Below are 27384 nucleotides of genomic sequence, written 5' to 3'. Positions count from 1 at the left end.
GTCTGAATGCTGTTTCTACATCTGTTTTTTTCCAATGCTTCTTGGATTTTTCTTGCACAATGCTGATAGAAACAGCATTTAAAATGCTACGGTTCATCTGCTGTGGAAGAACTCTAGCTCACCTTGAACACTTTCTTTTCATTGAAATGCTGTGAAAAAGGGTAATTCAGAAAATCGGGGCAGGGGGGAGAATCAATTAAATGTAACTGGTGAAATTGTGAAAAGGCAGTTCATAATATGTATTAAAATGTGGGTGATAAAATACAAGAATTTTAAATCCTAAATCAAACATATACACATAATGTTATACATGCTGTTTAATTCAGTACAAGTATTGAACTGTTTCTTTAATTGTCTGCCACTTCTAAAGCATGGGTTGTGTGTTTTGGAGATTTTCTCCTTTCCTAGAAAACATCAGTGTGAATCCTACTGGTTTTGCATCTGCTGTGGCACTTACTTAAAAGCAAAACATGCAGGATTTGGCTTACACTGGAAAGTACTCTGCTTTCAACATTTAGGATATTATCAGTTGTTTTGGAAGAATTAAACTCCTCAGCACAGTTCTTTGTGGTTAAGTAAAGGATTAAAGACCTGATCCAGTGCCTGTGGAATGAAATTTAGATCTGGCAATAAAAACTCAAGTCTTTTTGGCTCGATTTCTTGAGAGAATAAGAGTAGCAGATGCTGAGCTCTTTTTAAAGATCAGTTCCCTCATTTTCAGTGTATGGTTTTGTAACTTTTTACTGTGTGGTTTTTTTGGTTTTGTTTTTTTATTTCTGTTTTAGTTCACACTTAAAAAAAAAAAAAAAAAGAAAGAAACAAAAACCCCAAAACCCAACACCATCCCCTCAAAAAAACCCCTAAACCCAAAACCCCAAAGATCTCAAAGAACAGAATCCATTTTAATTTGCTATTTTAAAAAAAAAAAAAAACTCTAGTTAATTTAAACTTTAAAAAGACTCAGGAATAAAAACATTCAAGAAGAGATTTGTATGTGCCATTCTTTCACTACTTGTTACTGAAGTACAGTAGTTCATATTGCTTGCAATTTTTTGTTAAGTATCATGTAGGTACAGTAAAAAGAGGGAGCAAGATCAGGAATTTGTGTGTTATGGTTTGTTTTATTCAGGACCAGGGATAAGATATAATTGAGAGGGAGCTGGATATGTATCATGGGGTTTTAAAAAGCTTTGGGGTTTTTTGGGGTTGTTTTTTTTTTTTTTTTTCCCCTTCCCTACTTGGTCAGAGCAGAAGGGAAAGAAGCCAGGGGGAGAGCAGCCAACCTGAGCAGTGCTAATCCAAACCATACACTGTATTTTTAGAGCTTGTATGTCTAATGTGATCTCTGTAGGCAGAAAAGTGGCCTAGTCAGTGCTGGCCAATTAACTCTTCAAATACTACAATTCATCTGCAGCTTTTCTTGGAGGTCTAGATGTACCCTGTGCTCCCTGTCAGCTAGAGACAGTTGGGATACAGATTGCCTTGTAATGGATTAGAAAAAATACCCAAAGTATACAAGTTTCTTCCTACAGTGCATCTGAAAAGGAAGAGATTTGTGTGTAACTTCTGCATTGCTTCTATCCACTTAAACCATCTTTAAATGACTGTTTGGGACCCAGGCTCCTCATGGAAGTGCAGCATTGCTGGAAACAGTAGTGTTCTCCAAGGTAGGCTTTAACTTCTGCAGTGTTTGTATGATACTGATTGCTTGTTCAGTATCTGCAATGCTGACTGGTTGTGGTTAATGCATGAGGTAACTTGAAGTGTGTATTTTGTGCTATTGCCGCGCAGATAATTTTGCCTTAATAGCTAGAAAGTGCATAGGGTTATTTTTGCCTAAGAACTGGTACACTATTCAGTGGTGTTCAGAATGAAAAAGAAATACAGGATCATCTCGACTCTTGAGTAGATGAAAAAAATTGTGTGAAATTAATGTCATATTTTTATTTGATACAATGACTGATTTTCTTGGATAAATCAAATTAGATTTTTTTTCTGTCCAGATTTCAGTAAATCATTTGTCTCATGAGAACTATTAGAAAAGCTGAAGAACATTGTTACAGAAATACCAGGTGGGAAATAAAAAAAAAAAAAAATATATATACCAGGAGCTGAAGAAGAGGGAACCAATGGACTAACAGGAAAACTATACAGGTAGAGGTTCTGAGGTTGTTTTTGGCACCGAAGTGTAGTAGTTTCACTAGTGACTGCATGCACTCTCCCACATATGTAGGCATTCTCCCCACTAGCATGCCACATTAGTGTGCTTTCCTGACTAGTGTAGACTGCTGGCATAGTTGACTTCTATGCATAGTCTGTGATGCTCAGTATTCTGTAGCTCTTTGGGAATTACCAATGTATTGGGTTGACGGATCTGATGGAAAAGCTCAGAATCCCAGTACAAAAGATACATATTCTTGTATGTTATATTAGTGAGCAGTTCGGCTTCATACATATGGTAACATATTTAAGGATAAACAAGTATGTAGGTTTGCAACTCCAAAACAAAGTTGAAAAGAGAACCAAACATCTAATAAGCTGACATCTTAATAAGATGACACCTGACATTTAGGTTTATCTCTATTGCTTTAACTTCCCTCATCTGCTCATACTACTTTCTCCTGCCTATTTCCATCTTTCTCCATCTCTAGCTTCTTTTCCAGTCTCAAAGTTTGCTCTTCAAAGTGACTGATCTTTTCTAGTTACACCCTGGATTGAAGAAACTTTTTTTCCTCCCTCCTTTTTCTCAGCTGCTGTTGCAGTCTTGAGTAACAGTGCAGTTGTATACTTCCTTCCCCTTCCCCTCGAGTACATCTTGGCTTGAAACCTTTGGTGCTTGAAACCAGTGTCAGTCAGGGTCAGGTGAGAAACCTTGGCATGGTATTTTTGAACTTGTTTCCATAGGCTGAAGCTGGAGTGGGTCTGATGAGAGAAAGACAAGATCTGATCAACATTGAGTGGTGTTATCCTCTCAAGGGCAGATTCTGAAGATGAATAAGCAGGTTCTGATACCTCCTTTACAGGATATGCCAGCTATTGATTTCCTACGGCTAAATGCCTTGCATTTATAGTTTGAAAAGGAGTCCTGGAGCCGTCTAAAGTGGGTACTTTAAGCAGCGGTTCTGTAAGCTGCATACAGGAGGAGAAAGGTCTTAAGACAACTTGAGCCACAATTGGGATGCAACTGAGCAAAAGCATGCATATTATCCTGGGACTTACTAGGTAACATATTTCCTGTTGAATAGTTGCTGCTCCAGTGATCAAGTGTTGCGTTCTTCAGTTTGTGTACTCTGGGGTTCAAGATTAGTTTAAAACGAAGTTATGGACGTAGCTATAGTAATCACAAAGTTTCATCCAAATGCCTTTTTGCTTAAACTTTATGGTAACTTTTTAAAGCAAAGCATGGCTGGTTTGTGTTTGCATAACTTGTTTGCTTAAGAATTGCTGCTGCCAGGTCATTAACTGTATTTTTATTTCTTTTAATTTATCAGGTAGAATTGTTCTCAATCCAGTTCAATTGAAAACAGACCCACATGCACGTATACATACCATTTGAGCAGGAATCTTACTGGAACGCTTGAATAGTAATTGGAAAGGTAACCTCCTATATGGTAAACATAGCTTTCACATTGCATTCCTGCTGTGAATGTAACTTTAGTATGAGTAGGCTTAGGGCAATGAGTAACTATCATGTTTTAAATATTTAAGTTCAAGTGCTGGAGGCTTTGGCAAAATTTCAGTAACCAGAGTTGAAGGAAGGGGATGTCACTTTTTGTTCTTCCTTGGTCATCCATATACAGTACAATTTCTCATTTGGTCAGGCTTTTAAGAAGCAGAACAATTCAGCAAGCACTGCATTAACTAAGCCATAGTCTATACATTATAAAGTTCTGCTCAGACCTGGGTACCAGCAAAAAAAGGATCTGAATGTTGAAAACATTATTTAACCAAGATTGTTGGAGATAAACTTCTCAGTTTGACCAAAAGTCAGAAGAGTGTGGACTAGCGCATAAGTACCCTTATGTAACTTACTTACCCATAAGTAAGGAATATCTAATCAATCTGTTACCAGAGTACTTTCTTGAATTACTACTATAACACAATAGGAAATCTTCTGGATTTCATGCCTTGTACTGTGTGTTCCTGAGATGACCCCATTTATAAAACTCTAAATTTTCTTCTTTGGTACTACTACGAAAATTACATGAAAATTGACTTAGCTTTTTAAATGTTTGTTCAGCTCATCACCTGAATCTGTTGTCATGTGCCATGTACTGTTGAAACTAAATGTAAGATACATCTCTTCACTAGAGTATCCCCATAACTTTATAATATAATAGCTGGTATAGTTTGAAATGAAAGAAAAAGTAATACTAGAGAGAGATGGTATTTACAGTATCAGCTGGAATAATATAATTATGTAAGCTGCCCAGATAGCACTGTGATGAACATGATACAAATGCCTAGATACAGATTTTAATTTGCAACTGTCTGAAACGAAAGCTGCAAACTCCCAGGCTCTTTATGGTTGTAAAGATTATCTGGAAAGCATATGCCATAAAATGCAGTGGGCTTCTCCTTCTTTCTCCTCTAATGAATGAGTAATCAAGAATAAATGTTTCGCACTTTAGAAATTGCAATGAAAAGGTCAAATAGCCTTTTTAAAGAGTCACTGTAGCTAATACATCTTTAAATTCTTAAAGTGTAGACTTAAAAACTATCAGGCCCTTGTGAAAGTTAGATTTAGTAGTTGACCTGTCTTCTGTCGAGGCAACCTGTTTTTAAGGTTTATTCTATATATAGGGTATGTAACAGATTCTGCAAAAGAATGGCAGAGATGGCCTTACTCCTTGTTCAGTTTAGGTGGAAGAAATCAGCCATGAGAACAGATTAACTCATTGGAAGCAATGACCCTGTTATATATGCAGATATCAATTTTTTTTCTTCAGAAGAAGAGAGGGAGAGGCACCGAAAATGATTCGGAAGCTTGTTTGTCATTTAAGTTTTGTGTGAGGCTTCAGAACCTCTTGAAGTTTTTCTGCTCGCTCTTAGTATTCATCTAACCACTTTGGTTTTGTTTTCTTCATTTCATTTACTATGTAGTTGCTTTTTCTTACATAGACTTTTATCCTAACCATCCCTAGAAGAAGTGGTTGTCTGATGTGCAACAGCTAGTACATAGGACTGCAACAAGTTACATGGTGGCTTAGGGAAAAAATGTGTGCTATTATAAATCAGTTCAATTTTGAAATACGGGTGTTATTTATGTGGCATTTTCTTTGCCTGGTTGAATACATTGATCCTGCTTGTGGAGATTAGTCAACAATAATTTGAAGTCTTCAGGGAGTGAGGCATACGCAGGTATACCACAAACAGTCAAAACAAAACCACAGAAAAGAGGATGTAAGGGGAAACTTTGAAATATGTATTTTTAGTAAAGGACTGAAATAAATGCTAGTAAGACTAAAATAAATGCCCAGTTTGGCCTTGAGTCAATACAAAGCAAGACCAGTTAGTTTAGTCTAAATGCAAAGAAGTATACAAATCTTTGTAAAAATAAAATAAAACACAAAATCCCACTGTGGGCTATCTTGCATCAAGTTTTATGTGAGAATTGGAGTCAGGTGGTGATTGAATTAAGAATAACATTTTGTACAACGTGTTTCTATTTCATATGTTCATTTTCTGTTGTTGACGTGATGCCCTCATTTAGGGAGAAACAGTTGTTTGTATAAAATGTATTAAGGTGGCAAGGACCCTCACATTAATCTTCATTCCAGTCTTGTCAAAGGCTACTTGGTTGCTTGAGCTTTAGAGGAGGTTATTAAGTATCTTTGCGTGAGGCTAGATCTTTAATCTCTTAGGGGTGGAGAAAGTTCTCCAATGTGGTGATACAGAGTGGGGTCCTAACTTGCTCTGAGCCCTCCCGTGAGGCTTAATGTGAGCCTGAGATGCTACATAAGATTGAAGTTCAACATAATTTATTCTGATGTGTTAATATTTGTCAGACATGCAGTCCCTAAATAGTGGGAAAATGGTGGAAATCTCTTAAGTTGGTAGAAATGATGATGTATCTGCTTTTCCTTCTTGCAGCAAGTGCTAACAGATTAGTCGCAAGTTCTAAGTTACATTCGTAGTCAAATACTTTTTTGTAGTACAAAAAGTTCAAAATGTTTTCAAGTCTTTCCTTTTACTTGTGTCCTTGCTTTGTTTTCCTCTTCGCTTTTACTGCCCACCCATCCTATCTGTTCAGGTTGTTGAACTTCTATTTTTAAATCCGCTTCCCAGATGTGCGATATGTGCAGACAACACAGAAGTGGGTGTCTTCTCTGAGATCACAGGCTCTATTCCTGCTTTTAGAGAGGCTCTTGAAGATTTTAAAATCAATGGGGGTGGGGGGGAATCTTTGCAAACTTCAGGTTTACTGTTGGGAATAGAACTAATAAGAGGAACAAGAATATATTTAGGGAAGACAGTTGTGGCTTCAGTAGCCTCTGCCTCTTTAAAACATGTATATGCTGAACTGATTTGGTGGATTACCAGAAACACTGAGGATTTTTTTTTTTAAAGGGATGTTTTTGGTAGGAAGCTAAGCAGTGTTTTTTTAAAAAATGACATTAATTTTCTAGTAAAAACACACAAAGGCAAAGGTAAGGGTTCGCTTTTTTTAAATTATTTTCAAGGGCTTGGGGGCTTTTTTGTTGTTTACATAAGCGTCCTGTTTTAATTTTTATTAGAAAAAGCAAAAGCATGATAAATTTTGTTTGGTTTGTGTGAGTGTTGTTTTTTTTTAAATAAGAGTGATTCTAATTCTTGTCTATGAGGATTGCATGAAAATAATTAATATTGGCAAGATGTTTTAAAGATTCATATGTGGGAAGAGAGATGGGCAAAGCATTTTTTGTGTCAGACATAAATGGGGGGAGGCAGAAAAAAAAGTTAAGATTAAGGCATAGTTTTGTGGTTATGGTGTGAGTCACAAGAAAGACTTAGGACATCTGACATGTACATTACAAACAGTTGTAAAAACATACCATTAGATTTCCACAATATGTAGTGGGCTGAGTTAATGTTATTTTGAATCCATAATGTTAAAGTTATCTGGCACAGTGAGTGTAACTCCACAAATCAAACACTGTATTATTGCTTTTTGTTTTACATTACACTGTTGTCCCTGATGGACAAGGTCCTTTCTCATCAGCTTGGCAGTGAGATTTTAATCCTGCCTTTCATTTGTTCAGCATCATCTAGCTATGCTGATACTAGCCAGGGCTTTTTACTTGAGTCAGGATTTAGATAGACTTTGACAGAGAGAATACAGTGATGCGATTAAAATTTTTATAATTACACACAGTGCTTTACAATATGCATGCATGTTTTCTTGCTATTTTCCTGTATACGGAAAATCAAATTTGCAGGTTAGATTTATGTTTAAATGTGATTGTATTTTTAAGTTTTCCTTAATGTCTTCTCAATCTCAAACTGCGGGCTGATAACTTTCCCCGATGTGAACCTTTGCATAAGTAGAGTTTTGAACCTGTGCCTGTATCTGAGCATGACCATGTACAAACAAGTCTTTATCTTCCTGGTGTTTCATACACTGTTAAAATTTCTTGGGAATCTTTGTTCAGAATTTGAATTCATGTGTTTTGTTTTCAGTTTTTAAAAGTAATGGCTTTTGTAATGGATTCCTTAGCTTCAGTCTCAGCTCTGAAGGAGACATCATAAACATTTAATAGCTTCTGCTTTTTGGAAACTACAGTATCTGTGGTAGGTACTATATGTAAGAGGGTTTTTTTATATTTCCATTTCAGAAAAGTGTGGGGTGTGGTGTTTTTTTTTTTTTTCACACCCCCCCCCCCCCCCCCCCCCCCCAAACTATGAAGATGAGCTTTTTCCACACCTTTGTGATAAGGAGTGAGCTTTAGGGTTTGGTTCAGATTCTGTTTAATCTTAGCTTTAACACAGTTAAGACTTCATTCTGTGTTTAAATCCCTTTGCAAAAATAACTGATTCTATCTCTTGTTTTTACCTGTGTTTGTAAATCAAATATTAAGTCTTAAGTAGGTTGATATAGAAGCTATGAATGGCATATTTAAAAAAAAAAAAAATCTTTCCCATACGTAGCAATTGCAACAGGTAGGATTTGGTTTGAGGCTGACCATGTCTCCTATACTGGTAGTAAGAGGAAAGTACTTTTCAGAGTGCACAGAGAGATGGCACAGGAAGTCTTGAAAGCCAGGTGTGTTGGTTTTTTTGTGGGAAAGGTTTTTTTGTTAGATTTTTCTAATACAGGTACTGAAAGTTAGAGTCCTAAAGGCAAACAGGTTGTCAGAGATGCTGATTATCCCAGTTAACACTCAGATAATTTGCAGGTGTGAGAGCTTAGTGTTCATGTAAATCAGGCTGCTTTTATTTGATGATGGATTTACTTGTTTAACTGTAAGAAATGGCAATGAAGTACTGTAACTGTTTCTTATTTTTGGGTCAAAGACTTTCCCCTGCTATATTTAAAGAGCATATTAGATGCATTTCTTATATGCAATTTTTTGTATGGAAACTCTAGTTTGAGTTCATAGTGCTCTGATAATGATCAGAATTCTGCAATAACGAAAATAAATGGGAGCTGGAATGGGCAAATATTGGGGCTTTTGAACCTTCAGAGTAATTTTTTATTGTGTTTTTGTTCATAAGTACAACAAGCTTTAGTTTCTGTGAAGCAGATATCTCGGTGAAAATAGCAGAAGCTGAAACCAGCACAGGCAGGCATTGAGCAAATGCCTCCTGATAAACTTTCACAAGAGTTGTGTTGTAGATCATCTTCAACTATTTTTATTAGTCTGCTCAGAATCTCACTTCTCAGATTTGGATTTAATTGCTGGGTGGTTCTGTGACATAAACATCCAGATGTATACCTGTTGCTTAAATCTCATTCCAGCCAGTCTTCCAAGTAAGATTTGTTTACCCCATGTGCATCCCAGGCTCGCTCAGGTACCTTTTCCTCAGAGCTGGTATATTGTTGCTTCAATATAATTTTAACTGACAAAATTACTAGACCACACACTTGGGGTATTTAGTTATACCTTTTGAACCACACTTAGAAAAATGTAGAGGACTTAGGTGTTCCAAAAGCATGAATGTTTTCAGCTTCATCAGTTATTTTTAATATTAAAAGTCAGCAGATGGAGCCAAAGGCTTGTAGAAAAATTACTTGTGCTGAATGTATATTAAACCACAGAGCCCACTAAGTTTAATAACGTTTCTACTGAAATTTATAACAGCAAAGCTATTTATTTGCTGCTAAACCGCATAGTAGCATCACTTTTTCATTCCCTTGTCTCTGTGCAGGGTGAGAGCTCACCCCTTCATATACCAGGGAGTCTAACTCTAAAGAGTAGGGTTTGAGTGGGAATCTGATTTTCTTTGTAGATTTACATCTGCGGAAGGTTTTCTGCAGCATTGTTCACAACTTTATCAGAAAAAATGGGTTATATTTTGTCAATATTTTTACTTCCTCTATGAGCACAGTAAATGGAATCCGCTATTGAGGGTTAGATTGGAATTCATTATAACCTAATTTTCATTATTGCACAGTCGGTAAGGTACTGGAGTTTCATGTTTTTCTTCTGAAGCAACCGAAATAAGCTTTTGCCTTAGATAACATGTCGGACTTGATATTCTAATAGGCTAACCCTATGCTTTTGTTAAATATTAACATCCTTTTGGGATTTTAAATAATACCTTTAGAAAAATAAGGGGGTGGAATATTTTCCAGTGTTTTATCCCACTTTAATAAAATAAAAATACATAAGGCAATAAGTGGTACCTACCTTTTGCAGGAAAAGGAGGGGGGAAAAAACTGTCACAGTTATAAAATAAGATATCCAAAGGGGATACCAGAAATAATGATGCTGACTGAGCAGAGAATATTCCAGTGGTACAGTATTGTTTTGCCTTTTACTAAAAGACAGAAAAATGAAAATGTTAAGTGACGGCAGCCGTTTTGTCTAATTATTAAAGTTAATTTTAAAAATTATTTCTCTGTTGAATCTAATCTTCTGAAGGATTATGAAATGTGCATATGTTATACACGGAATATAGAGTAAGTGGTGTATAAATGCATGCTTAAGTATTGCATGTATTCCCTGGTGGCCGCCCCCCCCTTATTTTTGTTTTACTGATTCTTGAAGCTGGCTCTCTAGTTTGGAGCAAGCATCTACTTAGAGTGGCTTTGGAAACTTGGCTTACCAGCCAAGTTAAAAGCTTTTTCTTATTTTTCTGGTTATCTTTGGCCTCATCTATGTTTAAATTATCTTTCCCCCACTCCTCCTGTTGAAAGACAGTGATAAAACTTCAAGCAGTTGTACCAGCTCGCTGACTTAATTTCCTCTAATCAACATTGGCTGTAGTAGCAAGAGTTTCTAACATTGACGTTTTTTTTTTGAATGATATGATCAGTTCATGGTTTCAGATTCGCTCCTGACTTACTGTAGGCTTTTCTAGTTAGACATTTTTCTTCCTAAATAAAGGTACCCAGTCACTTCCAATAAAATTGTATTTTCTTTTCAAACCATTTGAACTGTGCCAAAGTTTCATAAAATACAGGACTGGAGGGTGCATCCCGAATTAGATCTTAGTCCAGTCTCCTAAAATTGCAAGTAACTAAATATTGCAGTCCTACTGTGATGAGTATCTTCTGTATTTATGTTTACTATAGAAGAATATTAATGCATCTTTCAGAATAAAGAGAATATAAACTTGTGACATAGGAAGACACAGTGCTTTTTGATATATTTAAGAGACTTCTGGATATATAGTCCAAGTTCAGCATTGATTTGCGCTGAGATAAATGCCAGTGTCCTCTGTGTAGTATTGCCCTTAAAGATGAGAGCAAATGCTGTTTTGGTTTTTGAGAGAAGAATGTTTTGGTTAATGAAGAACAGTTGGTAGATGTGGTGGCCGGTGCAGTGGGGTCTCCTTAGCAGAGACGCTGTGCAAAAAGCACCAGTAACTTTCTGGTGTTACAGTGGTGCGTATTTTCAATTGCAAGTTGTTGCTTTTGTCTCCCTTTAAAATGTTCTTCTGATACTAGGTATCTTGCCTAGATTTTAGTAATGAGCAAACCTAACTGGGTGTTTTTTAGTTTTGTACATTTTTTTTTCAGAGATGTCTACCTCCATAGTGTGTGGGAGTTGTCCTTGCGTATTTCTTAATAATTTTAAATTGAGAAGGTGCATACAATTACAACATATATAATGTATCAACAGAGAAAGTCATGATGCAGTTTTGTGCTGTTGAGGAAGTACGTAATCCCCCAATATTTTAGGGGCATGGGAGCTGTGAGAGCTAGTGACTACAGTGAAAAATCTGCAAATGAGGAAACCTGGTCATGAAGAAGTACTTCTAAAATATCTGATGGTACTTTTAAAACTCCACTGGCAAAAAAAAAAAAAAAAAAAAAATCCTAAATAATATAGTGAATAAGGAAAAATTTTTGCATTCGTGGGTAGGCCTGATAAGCTTCGTTTGGACTGGATCCAGTCATCTCAAAGAATTTCTTGTGGCCTGTGCACTTTGGATTACATGTCATTTCAACTTTAATTTAAAAAGAAAAGGTTCTAGCTTTCAAGACTGTGAGGGAGTGACAGTTGCAGTTTTCCAGTCCTGACTGCAGACAGAGCAGAGACATGCGAAATCTTCTTCCAGTCTTGGAACGTTAATTTTGAAGCCTAATTGTGGTGCTTTGAAATGTCATTGGCCATTTCAGTGAAGGTGGTTTCAGCAGGTGTGACTGGACATGCAACAGCCATGAGACCCAAAGGATAGAAAGTGGAAGATTCTGCAAGGAAACAAATCTAGCAGCAGAAGATAGATACATGCATACATACATACATGGTAGGGAGGAAACAAAAAAAGGCAAGAATGTGTGAAATACCTTTACGTGCCAGCATTAACAGTCCACTCATCTTTCATAGGCTTCAGGTTGCCCTCCTTACTTTACCAAGCTTCTGTCGTTGGTGATCTGCTGTCAGGTATTTTTGTGTGATACCTCTAGTGCTGTCTCATCTGTTATCCGTGCACGTTGCAACCTCAGTGAACCTATTTTTAAGGTCCCTTCATGACCGCGTTTAGCTTCCTTTTAAAGACCCATAATGGATTAAAACGATTTATAAATTGACGGCTGTTTGCCATCTCTTTCTCCTGACTTATGACCATTTCTTTATTGTTGATATATAAACTCCCAGAGCAGATCTTCTTGAGGTTTCTTTTTTTAAAAAATTCTGACAGAGTGAGTCCTAAAACAAATTGATAAATACAAGTACCATCAAAAGCAAAATTGCATTTTTGTTCATAGTTTATCCTGAATACTTTGGTAAACATCACATTAGCCAAGGGGAATCCTCTTGAGCATTCACTGTGCCTCAGTGGTACTTGCACATCTCTGCACAATGGACTTGTTCCCTTCCTGGAGTTGCAGTAGGTGTCCCATGTCACAGGTTTCTGTTACAGATGATACTTGGTACTGTTACCCAGTGATACTTGACACTGGAAAATGAGGCTACTTGTTTTAAGAAAGAAATTAATTTGCACAGATATTCAGAAATACTGAAATATGTTGGTGCTAGTTGAAATCTGTTTGAATCTTGATGAAAGTTTAAAAATCATGTCAGTAGGACTGCCATGAAAAAGAAGGGGGGGGTGTAAAATGTAGAAATATTTATTCATCTAATGACAGCTGAGAGGTTTAGGCAAACAGAAAATGTGTTTAGAAGATAATAGTTTGGAGTTCTATCATTTGAATACAGCTCCTGGCTGTCTTTGTCAGAATATACTAGGTATGCTTGCAGCATGTATCAGGAATTACTTCTTTTATAATCAAGGCTAGGGTTTTTTCAAATTGGACAGCTCTTCCATAGCAAGTTAACAAATCCTTGAGAGGCAAAGAAGTCACAAGTCTATTGTAAATGCTTGTTGTATCAGAGGTGAGGGACCCTTTTCATGAGTTAATCAAAAAGACCTATGCAAACAAGCAAGAGGATTTTTTTTTTTTCTTCAGTCAGTCACTACAGTTACAGAGCCTGACATTGTTAGGTGAACCTTCGTGATCTTACAGGCTACTGCATACTCTTGTGCGCCAGACCCCTCTTAATAAAAATGTGGTGCACTGGATACACAAATTCATAGCAGCTGTCACAGCTGGGCTGTGGTGAAGTTTGGTCAAGACCCTTTGAACTTTTTATTTCACACTAATCCCATTTAGTGTGATCAATATATGGACCTCCAGCTCCTAGGTCTGTTAATTAGGTGTCAAGTGTTGGGTTGGCCGGTGTCAGGCTGTAAAATACAAACACAGAAGAGACTATCAGTAGGGAAGTGAAGTGTTTATTGTCTGAATGTATAAGAGCCATTGGTTCTGAAAAGTTGCCTTCCTAGTCCAAGATGTCCTTGGGGATCTTGAGAGTCTTTTGTTTTCTCTCAGTATAGTTAAATAGTTAACGTATAGTTAAATAAGCATTTTACTTATGCGGTTGGGGGCTGCAGAATAATGTAAAAGACCTAATTCTACTAATAATTTGATGTCGGAGTAGCTCTTTGCTTACCTCCCCCCCCCCCCTTTTTTTTCCCCCCTGTTAATAAAAAAGCTTAATAATTGCTCTGGTAACTACTTTCACTGGGTTGTTAAGATGTGGGAGTCCTTGTTTTGCGTATGTACATCTAAAACGAAGCTTCTAAGACTTTACCAATATTTATTTTAACCTGTGCTTTGTAGCATTTGGGGAATAGATAGGACAACGTAGATCTTCATTTCCCCACCTCAAAGAATCTCTGGTGTTTTTTTGAACTCCCCCATCTTTACTTCTTTATCATTCAGGGAAGGGTAAATATGTAGAATGATATTTCAGCTTTCATACATTTTTGGGTTCCTTTATTTCAGTCTTCCAGTGACAGAAAGGACTGGGGAGTTGTGAGTAGTTTGTTTCATCTCCTTTGAAGAAAACCTTAAATTTATAATCCCAGATCAGACCTTTCCTATAACTCACGCAACTCATCCTGTTAACTGTTTTAATATATGGCACCGCTATTTCATTAAACAACATCCAGGAATAATTAGTTCAGCAACGATGCCTCGGAACAAAAGCCCTTGATTTCGTTTAACTTTATAAGTTGGTCTCTTTTGATCTGCAAGAACACATCTGGGGCCTTTAAGAAAGAAGAAAGAAAAATATTAAATGTTTAGTAAGGCTGTTGGTGAAGGTTTCAAAGCACAGTAACCCTTTGGTACCAGAATGTAGCTCAGAAGCAAAAAAGTGTGAATTTCTTATTTCATAAGATACCACATGGCATCTCTATATGGTAAATGCTGTTGTTGCAAGCTGATGACCACTACATTTTGGTTTTATTTCCAGTTTCAGAAGATGCAGTATCTTCATTCTTTCCTCAATTTTTCTCCTCCATTTTTCTTCCCTTCTGCCCCTTTTCTTCTCCCCAGCTGCATGTGAATGGAGTAATCAGAATCATTACTGTAAATCCCACTTTTTTTTTACTGCGTATCTGTGCATTAGAATTTGGTTTTGCTATATCAAACTTTGCACCATACTGCTTTGTTCCTTCAATAGCTTAGTATTATTTGCCCAGACAGTAGGGATAAATCCATTTGTTCTTTACTCCAGACTCAACTGCTGAGATTTGGAAAATATACAGTGCAGAAGATACAAATTTACTCATCTAATCTTAATCACTGTTACTCACTTATATTAGAAATTGCTTACCAGTCGAACTCTCTAAAATTTGCCGCCCAAAAAAATCCTACCTCAAGGAAAAATCTATAAAGATTTTGTATACCAATTGTTTTTTAGCTCATAAAAAGGATTATTGAAAAAAATACTCGTCTGATAGTAATTAATTCATTTTTCTTTTCTTTTCTCATAGCAGAGGCAGCCTTTGTTTTGATTGTAATTAGTACAAGGAATTCACTAGGAGTAGTACCATATCATTTGATTTGTACTGATGTGCATACTTGTGTTTGCTTGTTTGCTGCATGGCACTAGAGTGCTGTTGTGTTTTATATTCCAAGTATTTCCTAGAAAATGTACAAATCATCACGATTAATGTTAACGTTTGCCACAGCTAATGAAGCCTACCAGATCTCTCAGTAATTATTCATCACCTTTGTTTCATTTTGTATAAATCATGGCTTCTATTAATGAGTTTATTTTAGAGAAGGGACAGGAGAATTTTGTTCACGAGAAAGAAATGAGCAGAAGAACTTTGTTCTTATTTTCTTCCCCTCTACCTGCCAAAATAGAAGTGAAAAGAGCTGAAAATATTATTTTTCATTACAGGTTTTATTTTTAAATGCAGCTTTATGTTCACTCTGTGTTTGTTTTCCTTAGTGAGCCTTTAACTCCAAGGCTATGACCCAATAATGACCTCCTCCTTCCACTCTCAATTGCTTTTGACCTACTCCATTAAGTAAAAAGAAATAACCTAACAGAAGGGTAACCAGATCACTGCTACCACACCAAGGAAACAGGCAGGCTTTGGGATGCTCTTCTTTAATCTCTCTATCCACAGAGCCTTCATTTTAATTTGCAAAATTGAACCCAGATCGAGAGCAGTAAAGCCTGAATACGGTAAATATTCATGCCTCAGTGATCTAGAGTGGCTCCATTACATTTCAGAGATTGGGAGAATTACCTTTTGGATTATGTATATTCATGGGCTGATTTTTATTTGAGATATAATATTACTCACACTGGGCTACATGTCGCACATTCTACCAAAACCAGCCTTCTCACAAAGCTCCAAATGTTCCTTACACGTAAAAGTTTTACTTCTTTACCCTATAGTTTCCTCCCTTTTATGCTTTTCAAAGACTGGTAGTAAACAAATTTCTTCTAAAGAAGAAGAAAAAAATCCTAGTAGAAGTTCTTCTATAAAACTTTCAACCCTGTGTTTACTGTGATATATTCTTTTGCATGTGACTTTGAAGTTTTCAGATAAAAGTATTATTATTGTTCTAAACCTAAATCTATTTGGAAAAAAAAAAATTCAGTTCATTCTGTTGGAAGAAGAAAATTCCAGACAGCCTTTCTTTAACCTATCATTTTGGATTCATTTTGACTACTTTTTGGATTTTTTTCTTTGAAAAATGTTTTATTGAAACATTTTTTTGATAAGTTGCAGAAATTTTAATTGGTATGTAAATGTTACTCTGTGTCATAGTTTTACTATGTTTCTGATGTTCTCTGCCTAAATAGTTGCTGGCTAAACTCATTGGCATTATATTACACTTCTAAAACGCATACTTTGTCATCTGTAGTGATAGATGGCACAAGCAGTACCATTTGAGGATACTTGACATCTTAAGATTCCTTTTTTGGTTACAAAACAACTATGAGATATTTTAGTCATTTGGAGATGAAAGGATATATAGTAGGTGTCTGGCTTCTACTTCCTTCCACACATCCTTGGAGTGTGGGGATCTCTTCCCTACCTACAGATCCAAGCATTCAACGTGTATGGCTGTTATGCTCTTTTGGCCAGAGGAATAAAAGGGAATGTGGTCCTCCCCTATGTGAATAGATTCACCCAAATTTAGAAGAGGCAATGCAGAAAGAAAATAAAGGTGCAGTGGGGCTTGGTGCTCTTGGTGTTCCCCTGGTGAATCCTAGGTAGAGGAGATGTAAGGGGTGGAAGCTGAAGAGTGTATTAAGAACATGTAATTACTGGGAAATACTGCAAGGGTAAATCATGCTTGACAAGCCTGATTACCTTCTGTGGCAAAATGTAGGGACAGGAAGAGTAATGACTTTAGTAAGGCTTGGGAAACGTCTCTCACAGCATTCTTATGTGGAAGCTGGGAAGGTATGGGTTGGATTTGGGGGTTTTGGTGCAAGTTGAAAATTGGCTGAAGTGGCTGAGGCTATTGGAAACTTTGCTCTGAATGAGGAAAATTGCTATGAAATGATGAATGTTCTGAAAAAATCAGTATTTTGCTTTCAAAAACTGGATGTTGAGTTTTTCTTGAGAATTTGGATTGTGACAAATTATGCAGTTGAGTTTCCGATCTGCAGTGAGGCTTAATGCCATGTTGTATCACAAGGGTGACAAGCTTACTGAAGTTTACCAAACAAATACTCCAGTAAGATAGCATATATTCAATACAGTGTGAATTTGATGGTTTACAGTAAGTAATGAATTCAGGGCAGTTCAGTCACGAGAAGAAAATAAATAGAGGATAGTTTTCTTATTCAGTGAGCTTTGTCCAGCCTGTGCATGGGATGGATTAGGTTCTGTTGAAAAAATTTGAGATTATACGCTTAAAGGCTACAGGAGAATGCATACGCACAGAAGGTCACTTAAAGTTATGTGCAAAATCTTAACACTTGCTAATTTTTTATTTTTGATTTGTAATCATGCATGAATATAGCATACATGTAATTTAAATTACAGTATTAAAGCAGAGCAGCATGAGAACAAGATCATTGACCTGCTTCTTTGTTTACTGAGTGTGTAGCCATATTTTAGATCCTGTGGAAGGAAATAAGCTAAAGGGATTTTAGTATCCTCTTTTATATTGCTTTTTTCCAGTGTTGCAGTGCAGGCTCTTCAGGCTATAGTGTTATTTTATCAGGAGGAGGAGTGTATTAAATAAAATCTGATAGCATGTGTGTGGTGTTACATAAGCACCACAGTGGCCATATGGTGAATGCCCTTATAAACTTCACTTAAAAAAAAATTAAGTTAAAAGAATCATTCTATGTGAAATAGTTTTTCCTCCAGATGCTATATTCCTTTCCTATCTGGAGGCAAAGTGAGGCCATGGACAAATAATAGATTCTAGAAATATTCAAGATCTTCCTGAAAATTGTTACTAAGCCATATGATCTTGGTGGCACCTGCAAACTTGGAATTATTTCTGACTCTTTGAGGTTTCTACTCTTTGTAATTGGTCCTAGCTGCCGTTGTGATGTTGACTCAGAAGAGATGGCTTTCCACAATCTGAGCAGTGGGCAAAGTTTACATCATGTGATTGCTGTTCAACAATGTACCATTGACAGGTCCTGTTTTATCTTCATTTTATGCTGTTCTGAAATCCTGGTTGAAGATTTGGAACTAATGTTTCTCAGTGTTCATTGAGGCATGACATGAACCGAAAAGGCATCTCAGAGAAGTAAGAAAATATTCCATATCTTAATTTTTAAAATAAAAGATTCTTTTCATTTGGATGGAGCATGTGGATGGAGTAGGGCAGAGGCTTTGACTCATGATTTCTGAATGCTTGTTGTTGCTGCCTCGTGCCTTCACAGCCTAGGTGTCCTTTTGACACTTTAAAGCAGGAGTGGTTTGCCTTCTTTGCTAAACACATTGCTGCTTACTCATCTATAGGACTCGGCTTTGCTTGTGAATGGTCATCCCTCATCAAGCAAAGAATTCGGCATGCTTCATGTTTGGAAGATAATTTATTAAAAGATCTGCTTACATATAAAAGCAGTCCTGTGTCTGGATTAGAGCTTTGCTTAATTTCAGTATATGTGCTTAGACAAGTGTTGGCTGAAAACTAGAAATTGTGGTAGCCTTTCAGACAAGTGGTCTGCTTGGGTTTTTTGGTGGGTGTTTTGTTGTTTTTTTTTTTTATTTTGACAGTGTAGCTTGATATCCTCTGACCACCGAGAGATGCTACTGGAAGCAGGAAGGTGAGATGCCTTATTCTTTATTTGGATTTGTAGAAGAGCAATAGGGAGGAAGGCAGTCCTTGCTTTCAAAAGCAGCAGATACAGGATGCGTTTTGGTCGTGCAGCTGGGCCTTGGTTTGCTGGGCCTCTTCAACTGTAAGCAGGCACTTCTACTGGATGATGTTAAGATGGTGGTTTTTGCATTTGGCAGTCTGCTGCAATGTATGGTCAGTTTATGCCTCTCAAGTTTCTTTGTGTTTTTTTTCTTGTTTGCTGATTCAGGCAGGTCTGTCAATGTATTTCTAAACCTCAGGGCTGAAACAGTGCTTTCTTCACTTATCAGTTCCTCTCCCTTCTTAGATGTAAGTTTAAAGATGCAGCTCTTAGCAGCTGGGCTCTGAATGTGATCTTTATTTTAAATGGTTGGAGTCCTCTGCATTTCAAGTGGTGTCTTCTTTCGTAATACATATGTAATACTCCTTTTATAAATACTGCATTTATAATTAGTATTTTCTTTAATAGATTATTAAGACTAATTATTTTAACTTCGCAGTTTCTCGTCAGTATTACAGGGAAGTATGATTGCTGTATCTTTCATATCGGAAAGATGCACTCACAGCATTGGGAGGCAGCAGGATGGCTAGGTTCTCTGAAGAAGCTATGAGCAATGGCATATGGTTGATAACTTAATGGAAGTTAGATAAATAAAGGAAAAGAAGCTCTGACTTATCAGGGAAAAAGTCATTAGTGGACTTGTTCTCTATCCTGTTTTCTATTAGTCTGTACTAAACTGCTTTGAAAATCTTAGTGGGCTTTTCCTTTGGTCTTCAAATAATGGGTTCTTTTCTTAGGTTGAGCACATGTGTTTATCTCAAGGACTGACCTGTTTAGGTGCTTTGGATTTCTGTTTTGGATTTTTTTAATCTGCATTTGAACACATACATTTCTTCTTTCTCACCCTTTGTATAGACCTTTACACAATGCTTAGGAACATTAATGTGATCATACAAATAAAATTTAAAAAGTGAAGCAAATCCCTTTGCAAATTATGTAAGATTTCAACACATGGCTCTTGATTTATATGATGAGATATAATTAATTGCCTTGATTAACAAAATGTGAGTGAATTTCTTAGTGAAGTTTGTGGCAAGTTTTATAATGGTATCCAAGTTTTCCACGTTTACCTACGTTGCTTGCATGCAGTAAAATCTGTCACTTTAAAATTGTACTCAATATTGTTCACTTCGTTTCTGTGTCTAAATGTCTAATTCCCCAAAGAGGAGGAAAATGTGTCTAGTGGATTGCGAAAATGGGCCTTGCACTATTTTCGTGGACAAGATGAGATAGAAGTTGTTTTACAGACAGCATTTTGAGTACAAAAATTGGGTGCTCAGAAGAAATGCAAAGAAATGCCAAAGATATTGGTCACAGCTGGCCTCGGTAACGGATTCGTGTTGCTCAGGACAGAATGCTGTGACGTATTTAACGTCATTCTCTTGGTAGGTGGGTGGACTGAGTGATCCAGCCCCAACTCCCTATGTGAAACTTCTGTTGCTCTAAAGCTAAAGAAAATATGTGAAAGTTTAGAACTGTGCTATAACTTGTGGGATCCCTTGCATAGGGAAACTAGATATGCATAAGAGAAACAAATCTAATACTGAGGGCAAGTTGCATCCTTTTCAGTGCTTCCAGGTTTGTATTTTAAAGGCCAGACAAAACATGTTATGTACTTCAGTGTCTTGAAAAAAAACCCAAAAACAAACAACAACAACAACCCCCCCCCCAAAAAACCACAACCCTACATTTGGAGTATTTTAAACCATGGACAAACATCTTTGTCACTTGGGGTCAGAGTGAAATGGAATGAAATACCATACTGATGTTCATGGTCTGCTCAGAAAACAGGAAGTTAGTGATTTAAAGCTACTCTGGCTCTTGTTATTTGATCCAGTGGGTGCAGATCAACTCACTGATTCACTTCTCTCTGCTGATTCCACATCTGACCTTTTGAAGGAGATGCAATTCCAACTTGGTTCTTGTGTGATCTAATCCATCTCCCCTAGTCACCTAAGCGCACTCTAGTGTTGCTCTGCTCAGTTTCTAATTGCTGCATACATTATGCTCTTCCAACAGAGTTTATGGTCAGTTAAGATACTGTGCTGCATACTCCTTTTACAGTTGATTCCCATACCGAGAACATGTAGGAAAAGAAGGAATGGCCTTGAATGTGTTCTTCCCATTTGCTTTTTCTTCTGTCCTCTTATATGTGAATGGGATACAAAAATAGATACCATGAATATAAGGGGGGAAAAATGTTTCCATTTAAAACAAATATAGATGGGCTGATTAAATCATCTGCAAGGTACTGGATAGGTCAGCATGAGGTGCTGATTTTCAGTAGGTTGAGTAATGCAGTATTTTCCCCCTCACGGATCTGAGGACAAGCAGACCTGTCTGAAAGCCAGACCCAGCTACAAAGAAGTCATTCTTAAAGCTCTGGCTGAGTGCAGCCAGGGTGGGGGGCTTGCCACCCATGAGAGAGTTGCAGGCAGCACAGATAATCTGCTTTGGTTGGGGGGAAAAAGCTCTGCTTTACATGATTCTGCAAATTTTCAGTGTTTTTTTTTTTTAACTAGGATAGTGTTTTCTGAAAGAGAATTAGTCAGGATCCAAGACATTTCTTGAACTTGCATTGGAGACTGGGAGGACCATCAGCAAATGTATGAACAGGAGCCATCCTGTTAAAGCCTCATGCAACACAGGAAAATACTCCTGTATCGATACTTCACTGCAAAGTTTCTCCTACGCATAGGAGTTACAGCAAGCTTTTGTCATGGAAAGTGACACTTTACAGTTGTATATTCTTTTTAATGTAGTTTAACACTGAGAAATGTGGAAGAGCACAGCTAGTATTCTGATACAAGGCAGCTCTGTATGCCATGGTTGAGAATGGCAAATCTCACTGAAAAAGTTTAATCACATGAAGTGAATATTTTAAAATTACTTGTTAATTCTCCTTCTGATTGTTATTTATAGGCTGCATGTCAGATGTATCAAGATGAATCATTTGAGTTAATTTAAGGGGAGAGAGTAGGCATAACACTTTTGAGGAATGTTTCATAGATTCCTACTTAAAAGCTAAGATGTATTCTAAGTATATGCATACAAGAATAGGTATTTTTAAACACAATCTTCATTCTTTATTCTGAGTTCTGTGAAACATGTTTCAGATTAATATATGTAGACTGTTTTAGAGACTGGCAAATATTTTCTGTAACAATTTCACTCAACTGTTTAGGTGGGTAGTTTCTAAAAAGTAATATTATAAACTGGAATATTAATAATAAAGAAAAAAAAATCTTTGTATTGTGGCTCTGTTTAAGGTAGAAAACCACATAGATCTTTTGTGCATCTTCCAGTTCTGGTTTTGTGTTGGGGAGCATCAGGGATGAAAGATTCCTTAGTTCTTCTCAGTTTATTCTCCCTGTCCATGGTTGTAGAAGATGCAAGATTTACTGCCAGCATTATCACACACCCCCATGGTTTGGACTGGTACTTTTCATATGGCAATTTCAATCTTATAGTGCTTATTTCTTTGAAACACACATATATTTAGAAAAACCTTCTATTTTTTTTTTTAAAGTCCTCAAACATAACTTGTATCACCAGTGTTGCAACTATCACAATGATTGAAACTGGAGAGGGGAGGAGTAGGTTGTAGTGAATGAAAGAAGGAAGCGTTTGATTCAAGCCACCATACTTCCAGCCTTCAGAAGTACAACCTTGGAAGTGAATGGAGAGGTGGAGGTAAATGCTAAATTGTTTCTCTCCAAACCATCTAGATAGGTTGTACTGTCTAGGAGGTCCGGCTGAAGGGGTAATGGGTATATATTTAAGTATGAAAATGCTTGAAACTGAAATCCTAGTGAGTATTTAGAATGGCCTTTTAAGTCTGTTCTGACATTAGTTAAGATCATACCAAACTGTTTTGGTTCTGGCTTTTTAGTGAGGGGTTTTTCTTTTAGATGAACACACCTCTTGATCTTCTTTCTCATAATATCTGTGGATTTTCCAAGAATTGTGATGCGGCATTTGATTTGAAAAATGTTGTAATAATAACTTACAATCTGAAAAATGATGTTTCTTTTGGTTTTGGCCAGCAGCCAGGGATCCAGGGAACCCAAACAATATTTATAGTGGTGAAGCTTATGGCCACTGTTGTTTGTATAATTATGATTTCAAGAAGGAATACAGGATTTTTGTTGTTTTCTAGAAGCCATGCAGCTGCTAGATTTTTTTTCCCTTTTTTTAATCAGCTTTCTGTATATGGCCTGTGACCATTTTTTGCTTACTTGGAGAGGTCTTTATACTCCAGTTACTGAAGCCAACAGACTTTTCATCTACTCCTCTATTTTGATCTAAGTTTCTGGAATTTGTTCCCCTCTGAATATTTCTTCCTTTTTTTTTTTTTTTTTTTCCTACAGTCTTCTCTTAGTATTGCTTAGGTTGGTGATGTTGGGAATAGACATAAAAAGATTTGGAGCCAAGTACCATGTCCTTCATGTAGGTCAGTAGGCTTTGTAGAAAAGAAAAAGGCAAACCCCATAATTTTGTTTCCACTTAGGCGTTGCCTCCAAGATGCAAGAAAAAAGCTGATACTTTCAGTATTATCCTGTGAGTAAATAATTCTGTGATTAACATTAATAAGGTTAACTTCTCTAGACTGTTCCGAGTTGTCTAACCTAAATGATGTGCTCTACACTGTGTGACGTACTGGGAATGAAGCACAGGTCTGCTGAGTTCAATCCTTTGGTTTGGGATTCTTTTCATCAGTGCTTGTGTATTTTAATTTCTTACTTTCAGGAGTTGGAAGATAAATTGGGTGGGCCAGGATTAGAAGATGGGCTACTAAGGGATATGCAGTGGTCGGAGATTGATTTGGGAACAATTCCGGCTGAGTAAGACAGATACTGTCGGCTTGAATGCTGAGAATTGCACAGTAGCATTTGATGTGAACCTTTTTGATAGCTGTAGAATTGGTACTAAGAAAAGGGAGAGAGAAGAAAGTTATACTCAGAGTTGAGATGTGTTCTAGCAATGTTGTTCTGTATGTATTCACAGTATAATCTATTGTATATTGATAAAGACATACTAAGGAAATGATCTCTGGAATGGAGAATTCTAATGGAGAGTTCAGTTCTTAGATCTGAGTTTTGAGGTTTCAGCCCTGCAAAAACATGTTCTGTATAACCTTTCTATACTAAGGACTATAGTCCAAGTGCTCAATATTTATTTAGGAGATAAATATTTTTTTATTGCCAAAAAAACTATGTCATTATTAAAAGCTTGGAATGTAACGTAGGGACTTCAAGCAGAGTGGCTACCTATCCAAGCATCCAGCATTAGTGTGAATGCAACAGGTGGCAAGATAAAGATATTGTCAGAAAAAACATTTGGTTACATGCAAACTGGGGGGGGGGGGGGTGTTATGAAAGGATGGTTTGCAGAACTGAAAGAAAAGCCAAAATGAAGCCTTGTTAAACTAAACTGGTTTAGTCTGATCAAGCTGAGCCTAGACTGATCTTTAAAAGCTTATTTCATTCTTCTCTTCTCTTTGAGAACTCCTTGAAATAAATAATACAATAGCAAGCTCATTAAGGTCAAACTTTTATAGCATCTAGGAAGAGCTAAATAAATTTTAAGTGGTGGCCAGTGCTGCACTTTTCCTACAATAATCCTGACAGATGGAACCCCACGTTTTAGTGACAGTGATGCTAGCCATATATTTATGAACATTCAAATGTTCATAAGCAAGAAAGCTTTGAGGACTTTTTTTTTTTTCAATACACGGAATGTCATAGGCTAGGAGATGGCAGATTTTTGTATAACTAATTATTTTGTACTGATAGTTTACAAGATTTCATTGTGTTCAGTGTTGTACAAATACAGGGTTTTTGTTCTGAATATTTTACAGTTGAATTCAACCAAGTCAAAGAAGTGTATGAAATTATTTTCATGGGAAGGTTTGGGAAAACAGTCACATAGGTGCATGGATGGGTATTGTAGTGCTACACTTTTGATGGTGCAGGTGCTTAGGGGGAGTACATTATGTAAGCTATTCCATGGTGTGGGTATATCTGTTGATTTGCAGATAGTATGTAGGTATTGCAGCACAGATGATGCAAATATCGAACATAATTGTGGCCATGAACAGAAGTCGAATAAGCTAAGAGGCTCAAACCTGTGGTAATTCTAAATGATGGGGTATGTTCTCAGTCCGTTCAGTTTCTACTTTTTGAATTGTGGACTCTTCTAGAAGGTCAGTTGTCTTGCAAGAGAGCAGGGTGTGATATGTGGCTTTGTGCTTGTATGCACTTGTGTGCCATTAATTGCTTCATTTTTTTTCTTGCTCTTTCATCAATAGGTGACAAAGAAAGTCAAGTCCATGCAGATGTTCCATACTCCTGTGACTTATGCTATGCAGGGCGATAGAGTAGGTATCTGTGTAACCCAGTTTGATCCCAAACTACTAGAACGAGGCCTAATTTGCACCCCAGAATCGCTTCACACCATCCATGCTGCAATAATTTCCCTGAAGAAAATCCAGTATTTTCGAGGAGCTCTTCACACCAAGGCCAAGTTCCATATCACAGTTGGTCATGAAACAGTTATGGGAAGAGTGATGTTTTTCAGTCCAGCCCCTGCTGACTTCAATGAAGAAATTCAAGAAGATGTTTTTGATTTTGAAAAAGATTATCTTTATCAAGAGGAATATTTGTCCAAGGACTCAAATTCTTCAGAGGAAAACAAAGAAAATGACCAGGGAGAAGTCCAGCTCCCAAGACAGCAGTGGGCTTTGCTAGAGTTTGAAAAACCAGTTACTTGTCCTAAACTGTGCCTTGTGATCGGCTCCAAGCTGGATACAGATATTCACGCAAATACCTGCAGGTTGGCGTTCCATGGGGTACTGCTCCAAGGCATGGAAGATAAGAACTACATGGAAACTTTCCTTCCGAAGCTGAAAGTGTACAAACTGAAGCACAAAGAAGGACAAGTGGAAAGGGTAAGCTGTCTCTTTAATGCTATACATGGGAAGGGGAAATATTTGTTCTGCATAAGTACTTATGTCGGTGGGCTACAGAATTTTCACTGTCATGTTCCAGGGTCTTTATACATGTTTTTCTTATGTTTGTATACCTAGTGTATTACATCTTGTCTGCTTGCAGACAATCAGAAATCACTGCTTGAAAGTGACTAGTTTATTCAGTTCAGTGCAGTGTTAAGTAATTTGATGCTGGTTTTTCACTGATTCTTTTCATGTCTAGCCACTCTGTTCTTCCTGCAAACTTGCTTTTTTTTTTTTTTGTACCTTTCCAAACGGCTCATCTGTTCTCTTCCAGCTTTCCATTGACATCTTTTACACACTTATTCTGCAGTACGCTGAAAATGTAAAGACAGTGTAAAACAAATAGAAAGTAGCATTAGATTAAATAACACTAATTATTTTATGCATTTTCACATTTTATTAAACAAGAACCTCAATTATTAACATTTATTTTAGTAGGTAAGAAGAATCTCTTACAAGATGCCTTACAGAGCTATAGCACACTGAAGTTGGGGTCAAGCTCATGAAGGGAGAACTTGGAGCCTTGATTAATGCATGTTGTTTCTGTGTTGCACAGGTGTTAATCTGCTATAGTGTATGTACTTGACCCACCTCATTGTGGCAGAAAATAGAGGTGCTTTCTTGGAGGAGTTAGCATCTATAGCAACAATTAATTGGGATTTTTTTTTTCACTGTCCCTTCAGTATGGATAGATACACTGCCTGTAGTGGTTAGTATTATTACATTGCTGTCATAAGTTTGATCTTGGTGGTGGTTACTTTTCAGTAATCAGTGGAGACCCATTTGTTTATACATCCCAGAATGGAGTTTTTCATGCTGAATGCTTTAGGTGGAGATGTGCAATATATAAATAATTCAGTTGCTTACTCCTAAATGAGCAGAGTTGATGTAAACTTTAGCAAATGTTTATTGGATGTATTAGTGCAGTAGGTATTTTATTAGCTTTTGGGTAAAGAACTATTGATTTTTATTTTCCTAATCCAAAACCTGATTGTTTGAAGAAAACGTTTAGCTTTATGGAATTTTGACAGGAAGAACAGTATGTTGAATACTGCATAATATCTCTCCTTACTTCACTGTAGGAGACTAAACATGTAGCATACCTTACCATGTTTGCAATTTAAAATGCAGACCTCTTGAATACTTTTTTGTTTGTTTTCTTTACTAATTTAATAGTAAAAAATAAAGATCCCTGTGAGGACATGATTTTTAATTAGTGAGGTTCTTTTCTAAGTATCTCATGGTATTAATTGATCAAATGGGCAATTTGTATTTCCTCCTTTTCTGTGAGGTTTCGATGTTGCTGGTTTAGCTTTTTTTTTTTAAAAAAAAAAAAAGTTTCTCCTTTGAATTTCTACTACTGACTTTGGAAGCCATTCTTTTCAAAGGTGTTGGTTGTTTGGATCCCAATTTTGTCACTGGGAAGGAAGGTAGGCAGGAGGAAGGAGATCTGTAGCTTTCTGAAAATTTTGTCTCTATTAATATGGGTTATATAGGACACCCAAAATCAGCAGTCATTCTTCAAAATTTTGGTAGCAGGTGTATTGTTTCCTTTGTTTGAAATGGCCGGCTAGCTTT

General features: G+C 36.8%; 1 protein-coding gene across 2 annotated transcripts in view; it reads left to right on the top strand.

The window, feature by feature from the left end:
- Positions 1 to 27384, top strand: part of EEFSEC (eukaryotic elongation factor, selenocysteine-tRNA specific) — a 128610-nt gene that overhangs the window by 46151 nt on the left and 55075 nt on the right. For both annotated transcript variants that reach the window (XM_075713752.1, XM_075713753.1), the window contains exon 5: positions 25105 to 25743. In XM_075713752.1, coding sequence (XP_075569867.1) covers positions 25105 to 25743 — 639 coding nt within the window. The remainder of the gene's footprint in view (positions 1 to 25104; positions 25744 to 27384) is intronic.

The sequence above is a fragment of the Pelecanus crispus genome, chromosome 7 (assembly GCF_030463565.1).
Source record: "Pelecanus crispus isolate bPelCri1 chromosome 7, bPelCri1.pri, whole genome shotgun sequence".
Classification (NCBI taxonomy): Eukaryota; Metazoa; Chordata; class Aves; order Pelecaniformes; family Pelecanidae; genus Pelecanus; species Pelecanus crispus.
This window is presented reverse-complemented; position numbering and strand designations above follow the sequence as displayed.